Source organism: Rhinopithecus bieti, unplaced genomic scaffold, assembly GCF_001698545.2.
Source record: "Rhinopithecus bieti isolate Rb0 unplaced genomic scaffold, ASM169854v2 scaffold_5216, whole genome shotgun sequence".
NCBI classification, from domain to species: domain Eukaryota; kingdom Metazoa; phylum Chordata; class Mammalia; order Primates; family Cercopithecidae; genus Rhinopithecus; species Rhinopithecus bieti.
The window spans coordinates 2,073,207-2,093,390 of NW_016805021.1; the positions used below are offsets into that span (position 1 = coordinate 2,073,207).

Here is a 20,184-nt window from a genome sequence, read left to right on the forward strand (position 1 = left end):
TATACAATCATGTCATCTGCAAACAGGGACAATTTGACTTCTTCTTTTCCTAACTGGATACCCTTGATTGAGAAATGTTAATAATAATAGATTTAATGAAATCAAACTTAAAACAAATATGTAAAACATTAAGATATTTAGACTTTCAAAATTTGCATAAAAATTCTATGGTAGCTCACTTGGTTCATAATTTTTTTAACCTTTTACTTTGAAAATATTTGCAACCTATAGATAATTTGCCTGAATGCTACAATGTGCTTCTATAGATTCACCAAGTGTTAGCTTTTCGCCAGATTTGCATTTTCCGTCTCTGGGAACTTATTATTATGGTTAATATTTTTAAAACTTTATAAATCTTTTGGTTGCCAGGATACAACACTTTTTGATGTCAGTCAGTTTGGATCATCAAATACAAGTCATGAAAATTTACAGAAAACTGCTTCTAAACCAGCTAACAAACGTTCCAAAAGCATTTATACGCCGCTAGAATTACAATACATAGAAATGAAGCAGCAGCACAAAGATGCAGTTTTGTGTGTGGAATGTGGATATAAGTATAGATTCTTTGGGGAAGATGCAGAGGTAAGTCCTTTTTTCAGGCACTATTTTATGTTTTCTTGTCTAGCCTTAGATATTTTCAGTATTTTGTTTCATCTTCTGACCTTATATAAATGCTGATTTGATCAATCACCTCTTAAAAAATACTGTTATTTAAAGTAAAAACTAAAAATGAACACAAGAAATTTGGTGGGAACCAGACTTGATGGGGAGAGGTGAGGGGTCTCTATTGGAATATTAGTGCTTATTCTCCATGATACTAGGCCAATACTTTTTATCCATCCAAAGTTTATTGGATGAGTCAGTTAGTGAATGAACCATAATCATGTAAATATGTTTTGTAATGAAGACTCAAGCAAGAAAAATTTTTTGAGATGTATAGAAGTTCCTCTGTTTACCCTTAATTTATGAATTTTCATAGCTGGGAACAAAGTTAAGTCTCAATGGAAGAACATGTGAACTTTGCCAGCTACCACCAGAAATTGTTTGAAGTTTTACAGATCTCTTTGTGTGTCAGTCAACTTGGTGTCTTATTCTAAATTGGGATTGTGCCAGGTGTGGTGGCTCAAGACTGTAATCCCAGCACTTTGGGAAGCTGAGGTGGGTGGATCACTTGAGGTCAGGAGTTTGAGACCAGCCTGGCCAACATGGTGAAACCCCGTCTCTACTAAAAATATAAAAAAAATTAGCTGGGCTTGGTGGTGCATGCCTTTAGTCCCAGCTCCTCGGGAGGCTGAGACAGGAGAGTTGCTTGAACCTGGGAGATGGAGGTTGCAGTGAGCCAAGATCCTGCCATTGCATCCTAGCCTGGGCGGCACAGCAAGACTCTTGTCTCAAAAAAAAAAAAAAAAAAAAATTGGGATTGTATTTAATGTTGAAATATTTATTATAGGCCCTAGTCAAGAAGGTTGAAAGTGAAATTTGAGCATTTCATGGGCAAACTTAGGGAAAGTATTGCTGATTACACGTTTGTTGGAAGTCATGAATGCTTGTGATGATTCTGTAGCTTGAGACCTGGTTGGATTGTATACCAGAGAGTGATGAGGTCGCATGTCTGTGACTCATGGATGGGAAGTAAAGACTTGGTCAACTTTTTTTCTTCAAGTTTCCTAAATCCTCTGTGGCAGGCAAGCAGCGTTCTCTAAGTCAGGCGCATTATGCTGTGTTCTGTGATACTAAATTAGACTCTGAAATAGTATCACCATGTTTTCTGAGGGCAGGAACAAATACGTAGTTGGCATCCCCTAGGTGAAGGAGAGAAACTGTCTAGGTTAAATGGTAAATTCAGGCCTGACCGTGGTAAAGGCTGATGTTTTCCTGCCCTTCTGTGAGGGACTAATAGAGTTCAGAGATGGGCTGAGGTTGGGTAGTGAGAGTGTTGGAATTAGAGTTCCATGGCTCCAGTGGGCAATATCTAAGCCATGGTGCTTTCTAGAATAAATCAGGGAATCAGATGGTGCTACATGGTTCTATATTTCTATCAGTCATGCATCATTAATTAGTTAGCCAGCCCGGGGCTTCTCTTTTTACTTTTTCATTGATTCTTCTGTCCAGATGGGTTCATCATTTCTGCATACTCTGTAGTATCTTTTAAATGTCAGTCATTTGCAAATGCCGTGGAGCAAATGCTTATTCTTTTACAGTCTCATGCTCTCTGTATTGGATAGTCTTTGTGTAGGGGAAGCTCTAAGGACATAGAAGACCTGTCATATTTTTCTGAGTCTTTTATAGATACAGATGTTGATACTGAAGTTAGGTCACTGGAATTGCCCAAAAGACATTAAACTATAGGCTTCTATACGGGCTATACAGGGAACATTTTTAAAAACTTTTTATTGACATAGTACACATTTAGATTAAGTGTACAAATCCTAAATGTATACCTTGATGAATTTTTAACAAAGTGAACCAACCTCACATAGGGAATCTTAAAATAGAAATTTATTGATATTTTCTTTTTTCGTTTTTTAGATTGCAGCCCGAGAGCTCAATATTTATTGCCATTTAGATCACAACTTTATGACAGCAAGTATACCTACTCACAGACTGTTTGTTCATGTACGCCGCCTGGTGGCAAAAGGATATAAGGTCAGCTTTGGCTTTAACTTGTGGGAAAAGGAAATTGGGATTCTCTTCCAGAGAATGCAAATGTATTTCGTAAGGTGGTAGGTAGGCTTCAAATGGCTTAGAATTTTGCATTTGAGAGAAAAAGTGTTTCATAATTATTAGCATTATATATTTATGAGTTTTTAACATATTGTTAGATATTTAGGGTAAATTTTTTAACTGTATGATAGTGTTTCTTAGCGATTTATCTACCCTCGTCAACTCCTATAAAACCCTACATCTGAGCATTGTGGACTGATTATTTTAACCATTTCAGAATTGACCTTTAAACATTTTGAAATGAGTTTTTACAAATCAAATCATTTTTTATCATTTGATATCAATATTTCTTATTTTTGTTGAAGGTGGGAGTTGTGAAGCAAACTGAAACTGCAGCATTAAAGGCCATTGGAGACAACAGAAGTTCACTCTTTTCCCGGAAATTGACTGCCCTTTATACAAAATCTACACTTATTGGAGAAGATATCCTTTTGGACAGGAGTTTTCTATTTAATGGTACAAGGGCTTTGCTTGAAGATGGCAGGTTTTGTTTTATTATTGTTTTAGTTGCTCTTTGGGAACTTTTAGATGAGCTGAGAGGCATTATGGTAAACTCTTGATTAGGTGTGCTACTCAAGAGGGAAGTAGTGGCTGGAAACAAGCATCTTTTCAGATGTCATAGTAGAAGGCAAGTTCATCATACTTGAAGAGCAAGAAAAAAAGCAACCCTAATAAAAGATGATGTCAGGTTAGTATCTGATTTGAAATTATATCTTCCTTAGCCCATTTGTGGGTAGTAGTTAGGTACTTAGGACCTACAAGTTCCTCAGGGTCTTTCCAAAGTGAGACCTAACAAATAACTTACTGAGGCCAGGCATGGTGGCTCATGCCTATAATCCCAGCACTTTGGGAGGCTAAAGTGGGCAGATTACTTGAGCCCCGGAGTTTGAGACCAGTCTGGGCAACATGGCAAAACCCCATCTCTACAAAAAATACAAAAAAATTAGCTGGGCATGTTGGCACTTGCCTGTAGTCCCGGCTACTTGGGTGGCTGAGGTGGGACAATCATGTCAGCCTAGGAAGTAAAGGCTGTAGTGAGCCGTGATGATGCCACTGCATTCCAGCCTGGGTGACAGGAGTGAGACCATGTCTCAAAAAAACAAACAGAAATTCAAAATGTGAAAAGAAAACTGCTGAAGTCAGAATTAAGACAGAATTAAATGCCTATAAAATATAATGGTAGTCCATCTTCATTGTTAACTTTATAAAAATTTCATTACTTTTGAAAATGGATTGTGGGTGAAGTTTTCTCACTTTGTAAGAATTTTCAGTGTGCATAATGACTGCCCCTAAATTTATGGTAGTTCATAAACGCGGTGTGTTATTTGAAGCCAAATAATTTCAAAAGCAAAATTGTCAGTTTCAAAAGCCAAATAATTGTATAAAATTAGATCAGGGTGCATTTAAAAAAAATTACTATGGAGTGGAATCAGTTCTCTGATAATGAAAGAATGGAGGGATAAGAAAGCCTTAAATGATACTGTGTGAAAGTATTATTTCTATTATGGTTTATTACAGATCTGCTTATTTCTCAGCTCATTTAATTCTAAGGACTGTTTTGTTCCATGAATACTGTAAATAGGGAACAGCTATCACTCAAAATGGGCTCCAAACTATTAACAACCTTGTGTTGTTCTAAGCTGATGAGCCTGTAAGAACCTGGTATTTTTATTTTTTCTTTTGCCAAAGCTTGAATCTCTTATTTGAAGCCCATTTCTAGTACAGTCCCCCTTCCTGCTTTTCCTTTGCTTCTTTTATGGCTCCTATGTCCTGATGTCCAAAGATATGCCCAGACTTTGCCCCAAATCAGCTTTCATCCCTGAGATTTAGTTAATGGACTCATTTTATACACACCTACACAGACATACACACACATATAATGTATATATGTTTCTGTTTTCTTTTCTCATGTCTTTAAAAAATTCTCTTGCTATATCTGGGAGCTTTTAGGCACATTAAAAGAGGAAAATAATTTACACCATTTTAGTGTATTTATACTTTGAATTGTGGAATTAAACATTATGGGATTGTTAAGGATTCAAGTCTCAGCACCATCCAAGTGAAGAAGTGGGTTATTTGGGCCTCTCTGGGGTTTGATATACTCCACTAAGCCCTTTGGAAGTAAGATACTGGTTATCTGTCTTTATGATCTTTATATCTTAGGAAAGATAAGGCATGCAACTATGATCTAAATAAATCGGAAGAATGACTACTGGGCAGATTTTGCAAAGAGCAAAAGTACTGGGTGAAACGAGCCATCATTTTATTATTTATATCTTTATTTTTATTTTTTTATTTTGTAGAGACAGGATCTTGCTATGTTGCCCAGGGTGGTCTCTCAAACTCCTGGCCTTAAGTGATCCTACCACCTTGGCTGCCTAAAGCGCTGGGATTACAGGTGTGAGCCATTGCGCCTGGCTGTGAACCATTATTTTAAAGGAGAAAATAGTTAGTATTATTGGAAATTTAGCATTATTAGCATTTAGAATTTAAAATATAAAAATGATTATTTTTCTTTAATTATTATTAAATGTGAATCCCCTAATCAAGCTGGACGATGCTGTAAATGTTGATGAGATAATGACTGATACTTCTACCAGCTATCTTCTATGCATCTCTGAAAATAAGGAAAATGTTAGGGACAAAAAAAAGGGCAACATTTTTATTGGCATTGTGGTAAGTACTTTGCAGGTGAGGAACAAATGTTAGATGTTCATGGTATCTCTAAATATGACCTATCATGTATGGTTTATAATAAAGATATCTGATGAAGTATACCCTCAGATAATTATGCAAGAAAAACATTTTTTCACAATATTATATGTTAAATCACTAGTTACAATTTTCTCATGGCTACTTGGTACTTGTAGCAGTCCGTTCTCACATTGCTATAAGGAACCACTTGAGACTGGGTAATTTATAAAGAAAAGAGGTTTAATTGGCTCATGGTTCCACAGGCTGTACAGGAAGCATGGCTGGGGAGGCCTCAGGAAGCTTACAATCCTGGCGGAAGGCAAAGGGGAAGCAATGACATCTTCACAAGACTAGCAGGGGAGAGAGTGAAGGGGGAAGTGCTACACACTTTTAAACAACCAGATATTGTGAGAACTATCATGAGAAGAGCAAGGGGGAAATCTGGCCTCACAATCTAATCACCTCCCACCAGATCTCTCCCTCAGCATTGGGGATTACAATTCAACATGAGATTTGGGTGGGTACACAGCTAAACTATATCAATACTCTATGCTACGGAGAGATCCAGTTGGTTTTGGTCCATGTGCCCTGGAATTTTAAGGTTGAGACAGACACAATGGCAGACATGCATGTGGACAATGTACAGATAGCAGAATAAAACACTAAGCCAACACAGGCATGGGTGGCAAAGTGTTCTATAAATTTCCTCTAGGGATTTGAAATTAAACATGAATGACTATGGTATTATATCTAGATTTGGAGGAAGGGATAGTTAAAGAGAAATGATAATTGGCTGATATAAAATGCCATACTAAATATTAGGATTATTTATAGTTTTCTAGATAAATGTAATTTGTGAATTATAGTTTTATTTTTATTTATTTATTTATTTGAGGTGGAGTTTCGCTCCTGTCACCCAGGCTGGACTGCAATGGGTGCAATGGAGTACAATCGTGTGATCTCGGCTCACTGCTCCTGGGTTCAAGCAGTTCTCTTGCCTCAGCCTCCCGAGTAGCTGGGACTATGGGCACCTACCGCCACACCAGGCTAATTTTTGTATTTTTAGTAGAAATGGGGTTTTATCACATTGGACAGGCTGGTCTTAAACTCCTGACCTCAGGTGATCTGCCCACCTTCGCTTCCCAAAATGCTAGGTTTACAGGCGTGAGCCACTTTGCCTGGCCAAATCATAGTTTTATTGATTTTTCTGGCAGTTGATGAATAAATTTGCCCATTTACAGACTTACCTGGACTCTGCTAAAAGTCTTAGACTTTTTAAGGCCCTTCAGAACAATCAGACACCCCTTTTCTGTTGTAAGTTAAGCACATGTGGAACTCTGTCCAAGTGAAAACTAATTCTCTTTGCTTTTTCTAATTTCTACAGTCAGTGGCAATATCAACAAAAAGTCTTACAACCTGAATGTCTCCAATGTGCCTTTTAATACCTTATTTTGACTGCATAACTCTGTGTTAACTTGACGTTTGCTTAACCAATAAGCCCTTCTTTCAGAGAGTTAGCATTCCTGTTGGTGTTAGACAGCTCTAAATGATATTTTTATCCTTGAGAAGCACGTTTTATCTAGCTATAGGCAGTTGGACCTATCTACAAATAGTAAAGTTATTTACTTTTAAGCTTTAACATATGTAATGTGCTATTTTATATTTACCTAAAACTCAGTCTAAAGAACAGAGTTGATAGTATATAATTCCTACTTAGTGCATTTGGAAATGCCATCTGGTCTACCACCAAAATTAACCATGTGTGTGAACTGGGACTCAGAAAAATGAAAACGGCTCTTTGCCCTTCAAGCATTTTCTTGGGGGCTGTCCTTTACTTCAGCAACCACTTTTGGGCTGATGACATCCTGAGCTCTGGGTCCAAGCTGCACCTCTCCTGAGCTCCAGGCTCCTGCATCCAAATTTTTATTGAACAAAGACACTTAGAATTTACTCTGGCTCCTCAAACTCAGCGTGACTGAAATTGATCTTATCTTCCTTTACCCTCAACACTGTTTTTCCTGTCACGATGGGTGTCACCCATTGCCTGGTCACTATGTGGGAGTCACCTTTTAAGAACTGGTAATTAGTCTGAAATTAAGGGCTTTGCTGTTGTAGTAGCACTGTAGTCAGGCTCTGTGCCTTCAGTCTGGGCAGTGCAGTTTTATACAGACTGATTTTAGGTTTTTCAGTGTGTCACATATCACACAGGATAATAGATGTGAGTATTGCAGTATGGACCATTTCTCTGATTAAAGAAAAAGGGAATTCAGCTGACTGAAAAATTTGTTACTTTGACATCTGTACCTGGTTTTTGTAAATGCTTGGTTTGTAGATTGGTATATAAGTTTACATATGTATCCTTATGTACTGATAGTCTATCTCTCTAGGCTCTAGAGAAAGCCTCTGGGCTAGAATTAAGGATGTTCCTTAATTACAGTTAGAGAAACTATAACACTGCCTCCAACCCATAAGATCCCTGGGTGTCCATTCCCTCCAGAGGTGACTGTAATCCAGACTTTTAAGATAATGATTTCCTTGCTTTTAGTTGGAACTTTTAGTTCCAGCCTTACCACCTTAAACTTTATATACAAATGTCAATATAGTGTGTGTATTCTTTTGGGTTTTGCTCCTTTTGTTTACCATTTTGTATGAGAGATTTATTTACATGTGTCACTGTAGTTCTCTCATTGCCTTGTCCTGTTTCATTTTATGATCTACAGTTTATTCATTCCTCTGTTGATGGACATGTGCATTCTTTCTAGTTTACAGTTGTACAGAGAATGCTGCTGTAAATATTTTTGTATGTCTTGTATCGTATACAAATGCCTGAGTTTCTCCAGAGTATATCCCTGGGGGAGGAATTGCTGAATTATAGGGTATGGATACTTCAGCATTCCTAGATGATGCCTTGCTATTGTCAGAAGTGGCTTTCCATCAGTAGTATATGAACACAGGGATTGGTGATTTTTCCTTTTTTAAGCTAATGCAGCCTGTAGCTAGCTCTCATGGCTTTCATAAGGATCCATAGTGGCTAACAGTGTGTACTGGGGAGTAGACAGATTTCCTGGGTTTGAATCTTTGACTCTACTTCATTGTCACTCTGGGACCTTGGCTGGAAACTTCCCATCACTTCTCCAAACCATGATCTTTTCCAGTTTATCTTTGCTGCTATTGGCTTAGGATGTTAGGGAGTAGGTTCAGGTTGGCATGATGATTCCACTGGTTAGACTGTCTACTTGGGCTTCATTCACAGTTTGGTAAAGTATACTTTTTGTGGGTTACTTTGATGTATGAGGTAGTAATTTACTGCTGTTCTGGTGGTCTGGTTACTAGGACCATATCACTTGTTACTTTGAGTGATAACTACTATTTGTACAGTGCTTTATAGTTCACAAAGAATTCATGTTTATTTTATAATTTGATCCTTACAATAACCTTATGAGAGAAGTAGACTGGTTTGGTTCCATTTACAGAGGAAGAAACTGAGGCCTGGCAGTGTTTGGTAATTTGCCATAGTCACTTCGCTAGGTATATTAACTCCAGGCCTCGTATTCAGGGTGGCTCTTGGAAATCTGATTTATAGCATGGTTTAGATATCTGTGAGTCTGACTCTTCATGTAAGAGCGTTGAAAAGCAAACAGGTTTCTAACACTTTAGGAATAGAGTACATACATACTCCTGAGTGTATCATCTTTACCTTTTCAATGTTTATGCTGTGTTATAGCCATAACTGGGAAAATACATTTTTCCTGTAACATATTTGTATTTGTTTTTAGGGAGTGCAGCCTGCCACAGGCGAGGTTGTGTTTGATAGTTTCCAGGACTCTGCTTCTCGTTCAGAGCTAGAAACCCGGATGTCGAACCTGCAGCCAGTAGAGCTGCTGCTTCCTTCGGCCTTGTCCGAGCAAACAGAGATGCTCATCCACAGAGCCACATCTGTTAGGTAAGTTGGCGCATCACTGGAAAATAATACTGATTCTAAAACTTAGGTTTAGTTCCAAAACTGATAATTACTAAAGTTACTAAAATAGTTTTACTTATAAAATTGTATTTCCACTGTAGTAGTGGAAATTAAAACAAAAAGTAAAACAACCAAGCTGGGCATGGTGGCACATGCCTGTAATCCCAGCCACTTGGGAGGCTGAGAAGGAAGGATTACTTGAGCCCCGGAATTTGAGACCAGCCTGGGCAACTAAGGTGAGACCCCATATCTAAAAAGCAAAGAAAAGAAACACCACCTACCCCTACTATCACCTTAATGTAGGACTTTAGAAGGCAGTCTTTTTGAAGAGGTTTCTGATATTATTTAATGATATTATTTGATAATTACAGGGTTTATGATATTTAATTATATTATTGGTAATCTTTAGTTTCTGGAGATAATTTAGAGTTCACTTCTTAAAAAGTTTATGTAACTTTGGAAATGCTTTGTCTGTGCTGCAAGTTTCAATTCATGGCTGTGTCCAGTGGTTTTATTTACTAGATCTAAAATCAGACCACTTATTTATGAAGCAGTGTGCTAGGCACTGTGCATACAGAGGAAGAAGATGTGGTTATGATATATGTCTGGCAGAGTTTACAACCCCACAGGAGAGGAAGATGTGTGCATACCTAACTGGACTTAAAGGCATGATGTATTAAGTGCTAAATGTGAAGGTGCCTTTTTGGAAAGATTCTGTACTGCCACCTGGAGTGTGGTGGGAAAGAGACCAGAAAGGTGTGCTGGGGCTTCAGTGAAGTAGACTGTATATTGAGGAATTTGGACTTTCAACTAGGCAGAGAAGCCCATGAGGATTTTCATGCAGTAGGCAGACAAATCATTTAGAAAATCAAATCCAGGCACAGTGGCTCATGGCTGTAATCCCAGCACTTTGGGAGGCTGGGGCGGATGGGTCACCTAAGGTCAGGAGTTCAAGACAGCTTGGCCAACATGGCAAAACTCCGTTTCTACTAAAAAAAACATAAAAATTAGCTGGGTGTGGTGGCAGACACCTGTAATCCCAGCTACTCCAGAGGCTGAGGCAGAGCAATCGCTTGAACCTGGGAGGCAGAGGTTGCAATGAGCCAAGATCATGCCACTTCACTGCAGCCTGGGCGAAAGAGCAAGAGCAAGACTCTGTCTCAAAAAAAAAAAAACCCAAAAGAAAATCAAACTGATGATTAAGTGAAGTTCCATGTGTTTATTTGTCCTTAGTGTTGTGTTCATTTTCATTTGAATTTAATTTCTTGCAAAGTAGCTTTCGTAATTTGTTTTTCTGATTAGAAAACTAATATATGTTCATTTAGAAGACAAAAAAAAAGGATAAAAGTCATAAGTTGAATTCTATAACCCAGAGCAAATGACTAGTAAACATTTTGGCATATTATTTCCGTGTGTGTATATCACTTTTTTCCATTTGTGAACTTGCATTCCTGCTGCAAAATCACTTTTGTATCCTGTGGGGTTTTTTTTTTTATATACTTTAAAATTCCCCATTTTTAAAAACTTTATTGCAGAAAATTTCAAATTTACACAAAATTATACAGAATAGTGTCATGAACTCCTATGAATCTATCAACCAACTTCAGCATTTCTCAGGACCAATCTCATTTTTCTACCCTCCCTCCCCTTTTCTCTCTCCCTGGATTATTGGCTTTGAAGCAAATCCTAGTGAGCATCATTTTATCCTTTAATATATTCAGTAGGTACGCTTAAAAACAAAATAAGTACACAACATTGTCATATAAGTGTGTCATAATTTATCTATTCCATTTTTATTGTATTCATTTTTTCAGTATTACAAATACTGTTATGATGAATATGCATATGTAGAAATACTCAAGTGCATTTCTGATTATTTCCTTAAGATAAATTCCTGAAAATGGAATTAACTGGATCAAAGGGTATGAATGTTTATAAAGCTCTTGATTGCTTGCTAGAAATGGTAATGTCAATTTATACTTCTACCAGTATAGTCTAGGAGGGTTCTTTGAACCTTTGTTCACATTGTGGTTGATCACTCAAATAATCTCTGCCAGTCACATAGGTGAAAAATTTTGCATCAGATCTCTTTATTTTGATCTTAATCCTTTTTTGACCATATGTTCAAACTTGAATAATTGAAAGTCAAACAGTAAACTAATAAGGAGGGCTGCTTTTACAGAACTGAAAACATTAATAAAATCTTGAAAAAACAATTTAAAGGTAGGCTTCTATATTGTATTTTCAATATTTCCTATCATTTCTTTGCTAGAAATGGTAATATGAGAAATGGCAATCAGGAGCTTTATAAACATTCATATTCTCTGATCCACTTCATTCCATTTTCAGGAATTTATCTTAAGGAAATATTCAGAAATTGCACACGAATATTTCTATATGTGGATATTCATCCTAACAGTATTTGTAATACTGAAAAAGTGAATATAATAAAAATGGAATGGATAAATTATGATAAATGGATAAATTATGATTTCCTGTCTTGTAAAATAGTTCATTTTCTTTATATTTTATTAACTTAGTATATATTTTATTTAGATTGAGTCTAAAGTCAATCAATTTTATCAATACAATCATTATTTTGTTTTCCACTTAATTTTATAAAATAACAAAGGCAAAATTCGATAAAATATCAAAATATTTTATAATGACAGACATTGCCAAAAGTGAATTTTTGTTTGGCAAGCAGCATTCATTGGTGATATTCCTAAATGTTTGTTCATCACATGAGATTTAAAAGCTCGAATTTGGCGTATCAAAGATAATTTAGGTGTCTTATGTGGGTTTTACTAAATTTAATGCCTGCTTTTGTCTTATTTTAATTTGAATTTCTCTAGTTAGCATTGTGAATAATTTTCCCTGTGTTTACTGACCATGTGTGATTTTTCATTCTTTGCACTTTTTTTTTGTATCCTTTGATCATTTTCACTTTATTTGCATGTTGGACTAAGCAAAGTCAAAAGTGAAGTCTGCATTTCTGTGGAGTTCCTACAGCTAATTTATATCTATGGACAGAATGAAGTAGAGGAAATTCAAAAGTTAGGGGGGTCAAACAGTGTGGACTCTTGTGAGTTAGGGTTTGGGTTGGAAAACTAGCTCTTCACCTTAGTGACTTTGAGTAAGTTATCTACTGTGTTGTCCTTCAATGTCCTTTATATTGGGGGTATTAAGATTGCTTACCTCATGGGGTTGTTGTAAGGATTAAATAAGTTAGTATGGGTAAAGCACCGGAAATAGTACCTGCTGTAGAAAGCTCTCTGTAAGAGGAAGTGTTGTTTTTATATTTTAATTAAAAAAAAGTTTCTGTGGCTGGGCGCAGTGGCTCATGCTTGTAATCCCAGCACTTTGGGAGGCCGAGTCAGGCGGATCACAAGATCAGGAGTTTGAGACCAGCCTGACCAAAATAGTGAAACCTCATCTCTACTAAAAATACAAAAATTAGCCAGGCATGATTAAAGTTTTTTGTAGGTACATAATAGATATATATATTTATGGGTTACATGAGATATTTTCATACAGACATGCAATGCATAATAAACACATCAGGGTAAATGGGGTATCCATCTCCTCATTTATCCTTTGTGTTACAAACAATCCAATTATACTCTTTTAGTTATTTAAAAATGTACAATTAAATGATTTTTGACTGTAGTCATGCTGCTGCACTATCAAATACTAGGTTTTATTCTTTCTATTTTTTTTGTACCCATTAACCATCTCCAGTTCCCTTCTCAGTTTTTGGTAACCGTCTTTCTACTCTCTACCTCCATGAGTTCAATTATTTTAATTTTTAGCTCCCACAAGTAGGTGAGAATATGCAAAGTTTATCTTTCTGTGCCTGGCTTATTTCATGTAACATAATGACCTCCAGTGCCATCCATGTGGTTGCAAATGACAGGATCTCATTCCTTTTTATGGCAGAATGCTACTCCATTGTATATATGTACCACATTTTCTTTACCCATTTGTCTGCTGACAGACACCTGGGTGCTCCCAAATCTTAGCTGTTGTGAATAGTGCTGCAGTAAACATGGGAGTGCACATACCTTTTCTATATACTGATTTCCCTTCTTTTGAGTATATACCTAGCAGTGGGATTGCTGGATCATACGGTAGTTCTATTTTTAGTTTTTTAGTAGTTTTTTTCATACTACTCTCTATATTGGTTGTACTAATTTACATTCCCACCAACAGTATGTGAGGGTTCCCTTTTCTCCACATCCTCACCAGCATTTATTATTGCCTGTCTTTGGATAAAAGCCATTTTAACTGAGGTGAGATGGTATCTCATTGTAGTTTTGATTTGCATTTCTGTGATGAACAATGGTGTTGAGAGCTTTTCATATACCAGGCTGCCATTTGTATGTCTTCTTTTGAGAAATGTCTATTTGTCTATTTTTAAATTGGATAATTAGATTTTTCCTGTAGAGTTGCTTGAGCTCCTTATATGTTGTGGTTATTAATCCCTTGTCAGATGGGCAGTCTACATATATTTTCTTCCATTCCATGGGTTGTCTCTTCACTTTGTTGATTGTTCCTGTTGCTGTGCAGAAGCTTTTTAACTTCATATAATTCCATTTGTCCATCTTTGCTCTGGTTGCCCTATTACTCAAGAAATCTTTGCCCAGTTCAGTGTTCTGGAGAGTTTCCCCAGTGTTTTCTTTTAGTCATTTCATAATGTGACATTTTAAATCAATTTTTGATTTGATTTTTGTATATGACAAGCGATGGGGTCTAGTTTCATTGTTCTGCATATGGATGTCCAGTTTTCCCAGCACCATTTATTGAAAAGACTGTCCTTTCCTCAGTGTATGTTCTTGGCACCGTTGTCAAAAACGAGTTCACTGTAGATGTATGGATTTATCTCTGGGTTCTCTATTATGTTCCACAGGTGTGTGTGTCTGTTTTTATGCCAGTACCGTACTGTTTTGGTTACTATAGCTCTGTAGTGTAATTTGAAGTAAGGTAATGTGATTCTTCCAATTTTGTCCTTTTTACTTAGGATACATTTGGCTATTCTGGGCCTTTCATTGTTCATATACATTTTAGGCTTATTTTTTCTATTTCTGTGAAAAATGTCACTGATATTTTGATAGGGATTGCACTGAATCTGTAGATTGCTTTGGATAGTATGGATGTTTTAATAATCTTTATTCTTCCAATTCGTGAACATGGAATATCTTTCCCGTTTTTATGTGTTCTCTTCAATGTTTTACATCAGTGTTTTACAGTTTTTATTGTAGAGATCTTTTCACTTCTTTGGTTAACTCCTAGATATTTTATTTTATTTGTAGCTATTATAAATGGGATTACTTTTTTGATTTTCATACTGTTCACTGTTAGTATATAGAAATGCTACTGGTTTTTTGTATGTTGATTTTGTGTCCTGCAACTTTACTGAATTTGTTGATCAGTTCTGACAGTTTTTTTGTAGTCTTTAGGTTTTTCCAAATATAAGACCACTTCATCTGCAAACAAGAATAATTAGACTTCCTCCTTTCCAATTAGGATGCCCTTTATTTCTTTGTCTTGTCTGATTGCCCTAGTTAGGACTATTATGTTGAATAGCAGTGATGGCAGTGGGCATCATTATCATATTCCAGATCTTAGAGGAAAGGCTTTCAGTATTTCTCAATTCAGTATGATAATAGCTGTGAGTCTGTTTTATATGGCTTTTATTATGTTGAGGTATGTTCCTTCTGTACCCAGTTGTTTGAGAGTTTTTATCATGAAGAGTTGTTGAGTTTTATCAAATCCTTTTTCAGCATCAATTGAAATGATTATGTGGTTTTTGTTCCTCATTCTGTTAATATGATGTATCATAGTGACTGATTTGCCTATGTTGAACCATCCTTGGATCTCTGGGATAAATTCTACTTGGTCATGATAAATGATCTTTTTAATGTGTTGTTGAATTTGGTTTGCTAGTATTTTGCTGAGGATTTTTGCATCAATATTCATCAGAGATACTGGCCTCTAATTTTGTTTATTTGATATGAATTTGTCTTATTCTGGTGTCAGGGTAATACTGGCCTCATAGAATGAGTTTGGAAGTATTCTCTTCTCTTTTTTCTTTTTCAGGAATAATTTGAGGAAAATGGGTCTAGTTCTTTAAATGTTTGGTAGAATTCAGCCGTGAAGCCGTTGAGTCTTGGACTTTTCTTTGCTGGGAGGCTTTATTATGGCTTCAATCTCGTTACTTGTTGTTGATCTGTTCAGGTTTTGGATTTCTTCGTGGTTCGGTGTTGGTGGATTGCATGTGTTTAGGAATGTATCTATTTCTTCTAGATTTTTTAATTTATTGGCATATGGTTTCTCATAGTAACCGCTAATGATCCTTTGAATTCCTGTAGTGTCAGTTTTAATGTCTTCTTTCTCATCTCTAATTTTATTTATTTGCGGTTTCTCTTTCATAGTCTGGAAAAAGTCTTATCAGTTTTATCTTTTCAAAAAGCTAACTTTTGGTTTGTTGATCTTTTGTATTGTTTTCTTTGTTGTAATTTCATTTATTTCTGCTCTGATTTTTATTTTTATTTTATATTAATTTTGGGTTTGGTTTGCTCTTGCTTTTCTAGTTCTTCAAGGTTTATCATTTAGTTATTTATTTGAAATTTTTCCTCTTCTTTGATGTAGGTGCTTTTAGCTATGAACTTCCCTCTTAGTACAGCCGTCACTGTATGCCATAGGTTTTGGTATGTGTTTTCATTATCATTTGTTTCAAGAAATTTTGAAGTTTCCTTGTTGATCTCTTCATTGACCCACAGGTCATTCAGTAGCGTATTGTTTAATTTCCATGTGTTTGTATAGTTTCCAAAATTCTTGTTTTTGATTTCTAGTTTTATTTCATTGTGGTCAGAGAAGATTCTTGATATTATTTCAGTTTTTTTGAATGTTTTAAGACTTCTTTTGTGACCTAACGTATGATCTAATCTTGGGAATGATTAGATCATTCACGCTATAATGATTAGATCCTCTACATGCTGAGGAAAAGAAAGTGTATTCTGTAACCATTGAATGCAATGTTCTCTGAATATCTATTAGGGTCATTTGTAGTGAAGATTAAGTCTGATGTTTCTTTATTTATTTTCTGTCTGGAAGATCTGTCCAAGTGGGGTGTTGAAGTATCCAGCTGCTATTTTTTTTTTCTCTTTTTTTTTGAGACAGAGTCTTGCCCTGTCACCCAGTGGGGAATGCAGTGGCGTGATCTCAGTTCACTGCAACCTCCGCCTCCTGGGTTTAAGTGATTCTCCTGCCTCAGCCTCCCAAGTAGCTGGGATTACAGGAGTGCGCCACCACGCCTGGCTTATTTTTTTGTATTTTAGTAGAGACAGGGTATGGGGTTTCACCATGTTGTCCAGGCTGGTCTTGAACTCCTGACCTCAAGTGATCTGCCTGCCTCGGCCTCCCAAAGTATTGGGATTACAGGTGTGAGCCACTGCACTTTGCCTCTTTTTTTTTTTTTTTTTTTGAGACAGAGTCTCACTCTTGCCCAGGCTGGAGTGCAGTGGCACGATCTCAGTTTGCTGCAACCTCCACCTCCTGGGTTCAAGCGATTCTTCTGCCTAAGCCTCCTGAGTAGCTGGGACTACAGGCAGGTGTCATCATGCCTGACTAATTTTTGTATTTTTACAATATTAGAGACAGGGTTTCAGCGTGTTGGCCAGGCTGGTCTCGAACTACTGACTTCAAGAGATCTGCCTGCCTCTGCCTCCCAAAATGCTGGGATTACAAGCATGAGCTACTGCCTCCGGCCAGTCTCTCTTTAACTTGAATATTTGCTTTTCGTGTGTGTGTGTTTCAGTGTTGGGTGCATATATATTTACAATTATCATATCCTCTTGCTGAATTGACCCCTTTGTCATTATATAATGACCTTCTTTGTTTCCATATTTACAACCAGTAAACAATACAGTATTGAATTTGCAAGTACAAAATTTGTTTTGTTTTTGGTGATATCTTCTTGTCTGTTTTAAACACTGGTAAGTAGTTTTTTGTATCTCAGACTAAGTATCCCATTTTTTTCTTATGCTGTATACCTAAAGGTAAAACAGCAGTTTTGTCAGTTACTGGTTAATGACATTTTATTAATATTGAAGACATAATATGTTAAAGCTGTGTGAGGAAAGCCAAAAGAATGGCTTGGAATTGTGGAGTGTCTATCTTAAAATATTAGGGTTTTTGGTATTCTTAACTTTAACCACAAGAGGTCTCCAAAGGATTTTATATTCTGTGAATTGGTGTGCAACGGTTGCTAAAATATCTCTAAGTACAGACTGACTTACTTTGTATCATGTTGTGACTTAGAACAAATATTAGAGATGTAGTAAGCTAAAATTATTACTCTTAAATAATGATATAGTATCAATTTTTCTTAGGTTATTTATTTTTATGTAAAGTATGTTTATAAGATTTCAGCCTGGGTCTTAGGGGATCAGTGTTACTATCTTGTTACACTTTCCTTTGTTGTAAAACTGTAGAAAAGGAAACCAATGGAAAGCAATAGTCTTGAGCCCTTTATCAATTGCAGTTAAGGTTGCTTTAGCTTAGAAATGTTACATGTTTATAGAAATGGTTGAGAGGAAAGCTTTAGAAAGCGATAAACAAATACTGTTAATATTTACTAGTGTTCAAGGAAACTGACTTTTAAGGTGAATCAGGGGGACATTACAAATGACAGTCAATTTTGTGTTCAAAGAAATGAGAGCTTCTTGAGCACTGGCATAGCCAAGGAAGGCTGTATGAAGAAGGTGGGCTTGGCTGGTACATTTGCAGGATAGAAGGCTTTGAGTTGGTAATGGGGAGGGAGGAAGGGTATGTTGTGTGTGTACAGAAATGATACAAGGTCTGAGGCACACAGGCTGGAAATATTAGAGAAGTGTGAAGACAGCAGGGAGATTTCTGTAATCAGAGGGAACTTTCATGTTGAGAGTTGGGAAAGAAAGGGTGAAGGCCTATGAAATCCAGCAAACTGGTATGGACTCCTATAGAAGGCAGTAATGTTTCTGGGGAAAGGAATGGCATGATAGAAGGGAAGAGGTGAGTGTACTGCCTAGATGGGACAGTTGAATTTTAAAAATAAATATTTCCCCAAAGGAAAAAGAGGATACAGAGAAAAGAATCAGATCAGGGAGCTTAGAGAATGCCAGTAGTTGGAAATAGGAGCAAGAATAGAAACAGAAAGGGAGGAATTAAAGAGCTAGGTGGAGAACCAGGACAAGGTAGGGATGTGTAGTTATAATTTGTCACACATGATATAACCAGTGGTGTGAGCTAATTTTTTACATTATTGACTCTGTTATAATTTATTGACACTGTATGACATTTGGAAAGACACTTGGTTAAAAACTAGCCTTAGCTCGTTGATATCATTTGAAAAAGACGTGTGGAAGAATGTCCTGTGGTACCACAGTGACTTTAGCTATCTGACCTTTGAAATAAATGCTTGAACACATAAGTGCTTCCTCAAAGATAGATGTGTATGCTGCATATTTAAAGAAAACATTGACATCTTAATGTTGGGGAATAAGAATAACCTCTACTATGTTTACTTTCAGTGTTAGAAATATATTATTATTATGTCTTTTTGGCCACAGAGAGACTTACATCGTCTGAGGTTTAACCAAAAGTATTATCTAACATGATTCTTTATGCGGAGGCATAATACCACCTGAATGTCATTTATGGTGACACATATTTGAAATTACGGTAGTAGCATTTTAATTTTGTGTTCATCTCATTAAATTAATTTATATAGTAAAAATTACTTATTACTTTGTGTTATTGTACTTTGACTTTCTAGTTTTTAATGGAAAATATTTAGCAGAGTTTTGGTGCCAAAATGAAGTGATTACTGTGAGGCTATGTAATTATCAGAGGAATTGTTACGCAAATTAGGTATCTGTGCTATGGCTGAAGTCCAACTTCTTTCTAATGTCATTTGAATTTAACATTAGTATAAAAGTTTAATTTTTTTTTTTAAAGAATGAGAGTAAAAGAAACAACAACAGGTCTTACTCATTAATTTGGTTTAGAGGAAGTGTTTTACACATACGAAATGTTATTAAGTGATCAGTACTTGATGGTACCAATTTTGTGATTGTGATGTTACAGTTTGTTCTGTCAGAGTTTAATAAGCTCAATTAAGTCATTTCAATATAATTCTTAGATATTAAGAGCCAAGTAAATGTGGAATGGCATACCAAATACTGGGTAGCATATGGATATGAATAACATAGCACCTAAATTAGGTGGGAAAGTGGGGCTGGGTAGAAAGAGGGCATCCCAGGAAGTGTGGTCACAGGATGGGAAAAGGGAATTGGTAACGTTGAGTTGACTGGAGTGTTAGGAATATATGGGTCAAGAGTAGCCTGCAACAGAATCTAGTGCAGAAGAGCTGTTCAGTGAGTATTTGCTGAATGATTGTGTTCAAGGCCAGAGAGGAAGACTGGAGCTGTTTCACTGAGGATGCTGGGCAGTAGTGGGAGGAACTGATACTTAATTAGATGTTTCTCAAATTTGCCCTACCAACTTTTTAATTTACTACTTTGTGTTACAATTTTCTTCTTTAAGTTTGTAAAATTATAATTTAAAAAATTACAGAGTTAATATATGTTTGCTGTAAAAGTGAAAAAAAAGTCTATTTTAAAGGAAAAAATAATTTTTGCTAACCTCCCCATCCATTTGACTTAAATTAGTTTTATTAAAACGTCATTTAAATATTTATAAACTGAAAACTTAGTGCTCTAGGTTTTATTATACCTATTTTTTTTTTTTTTTTTTTTTTTTTT

At 36.2% G+C, this 20,184-nt stretch overlaps 1 protein-coding gene across 4 annotated transcripts in view; it reads left to right on the top strand.

Annotated features, from left to right (window-relative positions):
- MSH3 (mutS homolog 3) overlaps nucleotides 1-20,184 on the top strand; it is a 230,083-nt gene that overhangs the window by 16,185 nt on the left and 193,714 nt on the right. For all 4 annotated transcript variants that reach the window (XR_001885336.1, XM_017870930.1, XM_017870931.1 and 1 more), the window contains exons 4-8: nucleotides 370-582; nucleotides 2,530-2,646; nucleotides 3,030-3,147; nucleotides 5,255-5,400; nucleotides 9,195-9,361. Coding sequence is in view for 3 of the 4 variants with exons in the window: in XM_017870930.1 (XP_017726419.1) it covers nucleotides 370-582; nucleotides 2,530-2,646; nucleotides 3,030-3,147; nucleotides 5,255-5,400; nucleotides 9,195-9,361 (761 nt within the window). In the remaining variant the exon portion in view is untranslated. The remainder of the gene's footprint in view (nucleotides 1-369; nucleotides 583-2,529; nucleotides 2,647-3,029; nucleotides 3,148-5,254; nucleotides 5,401-9,194; nucleotides 9,362-20,184) is intronic.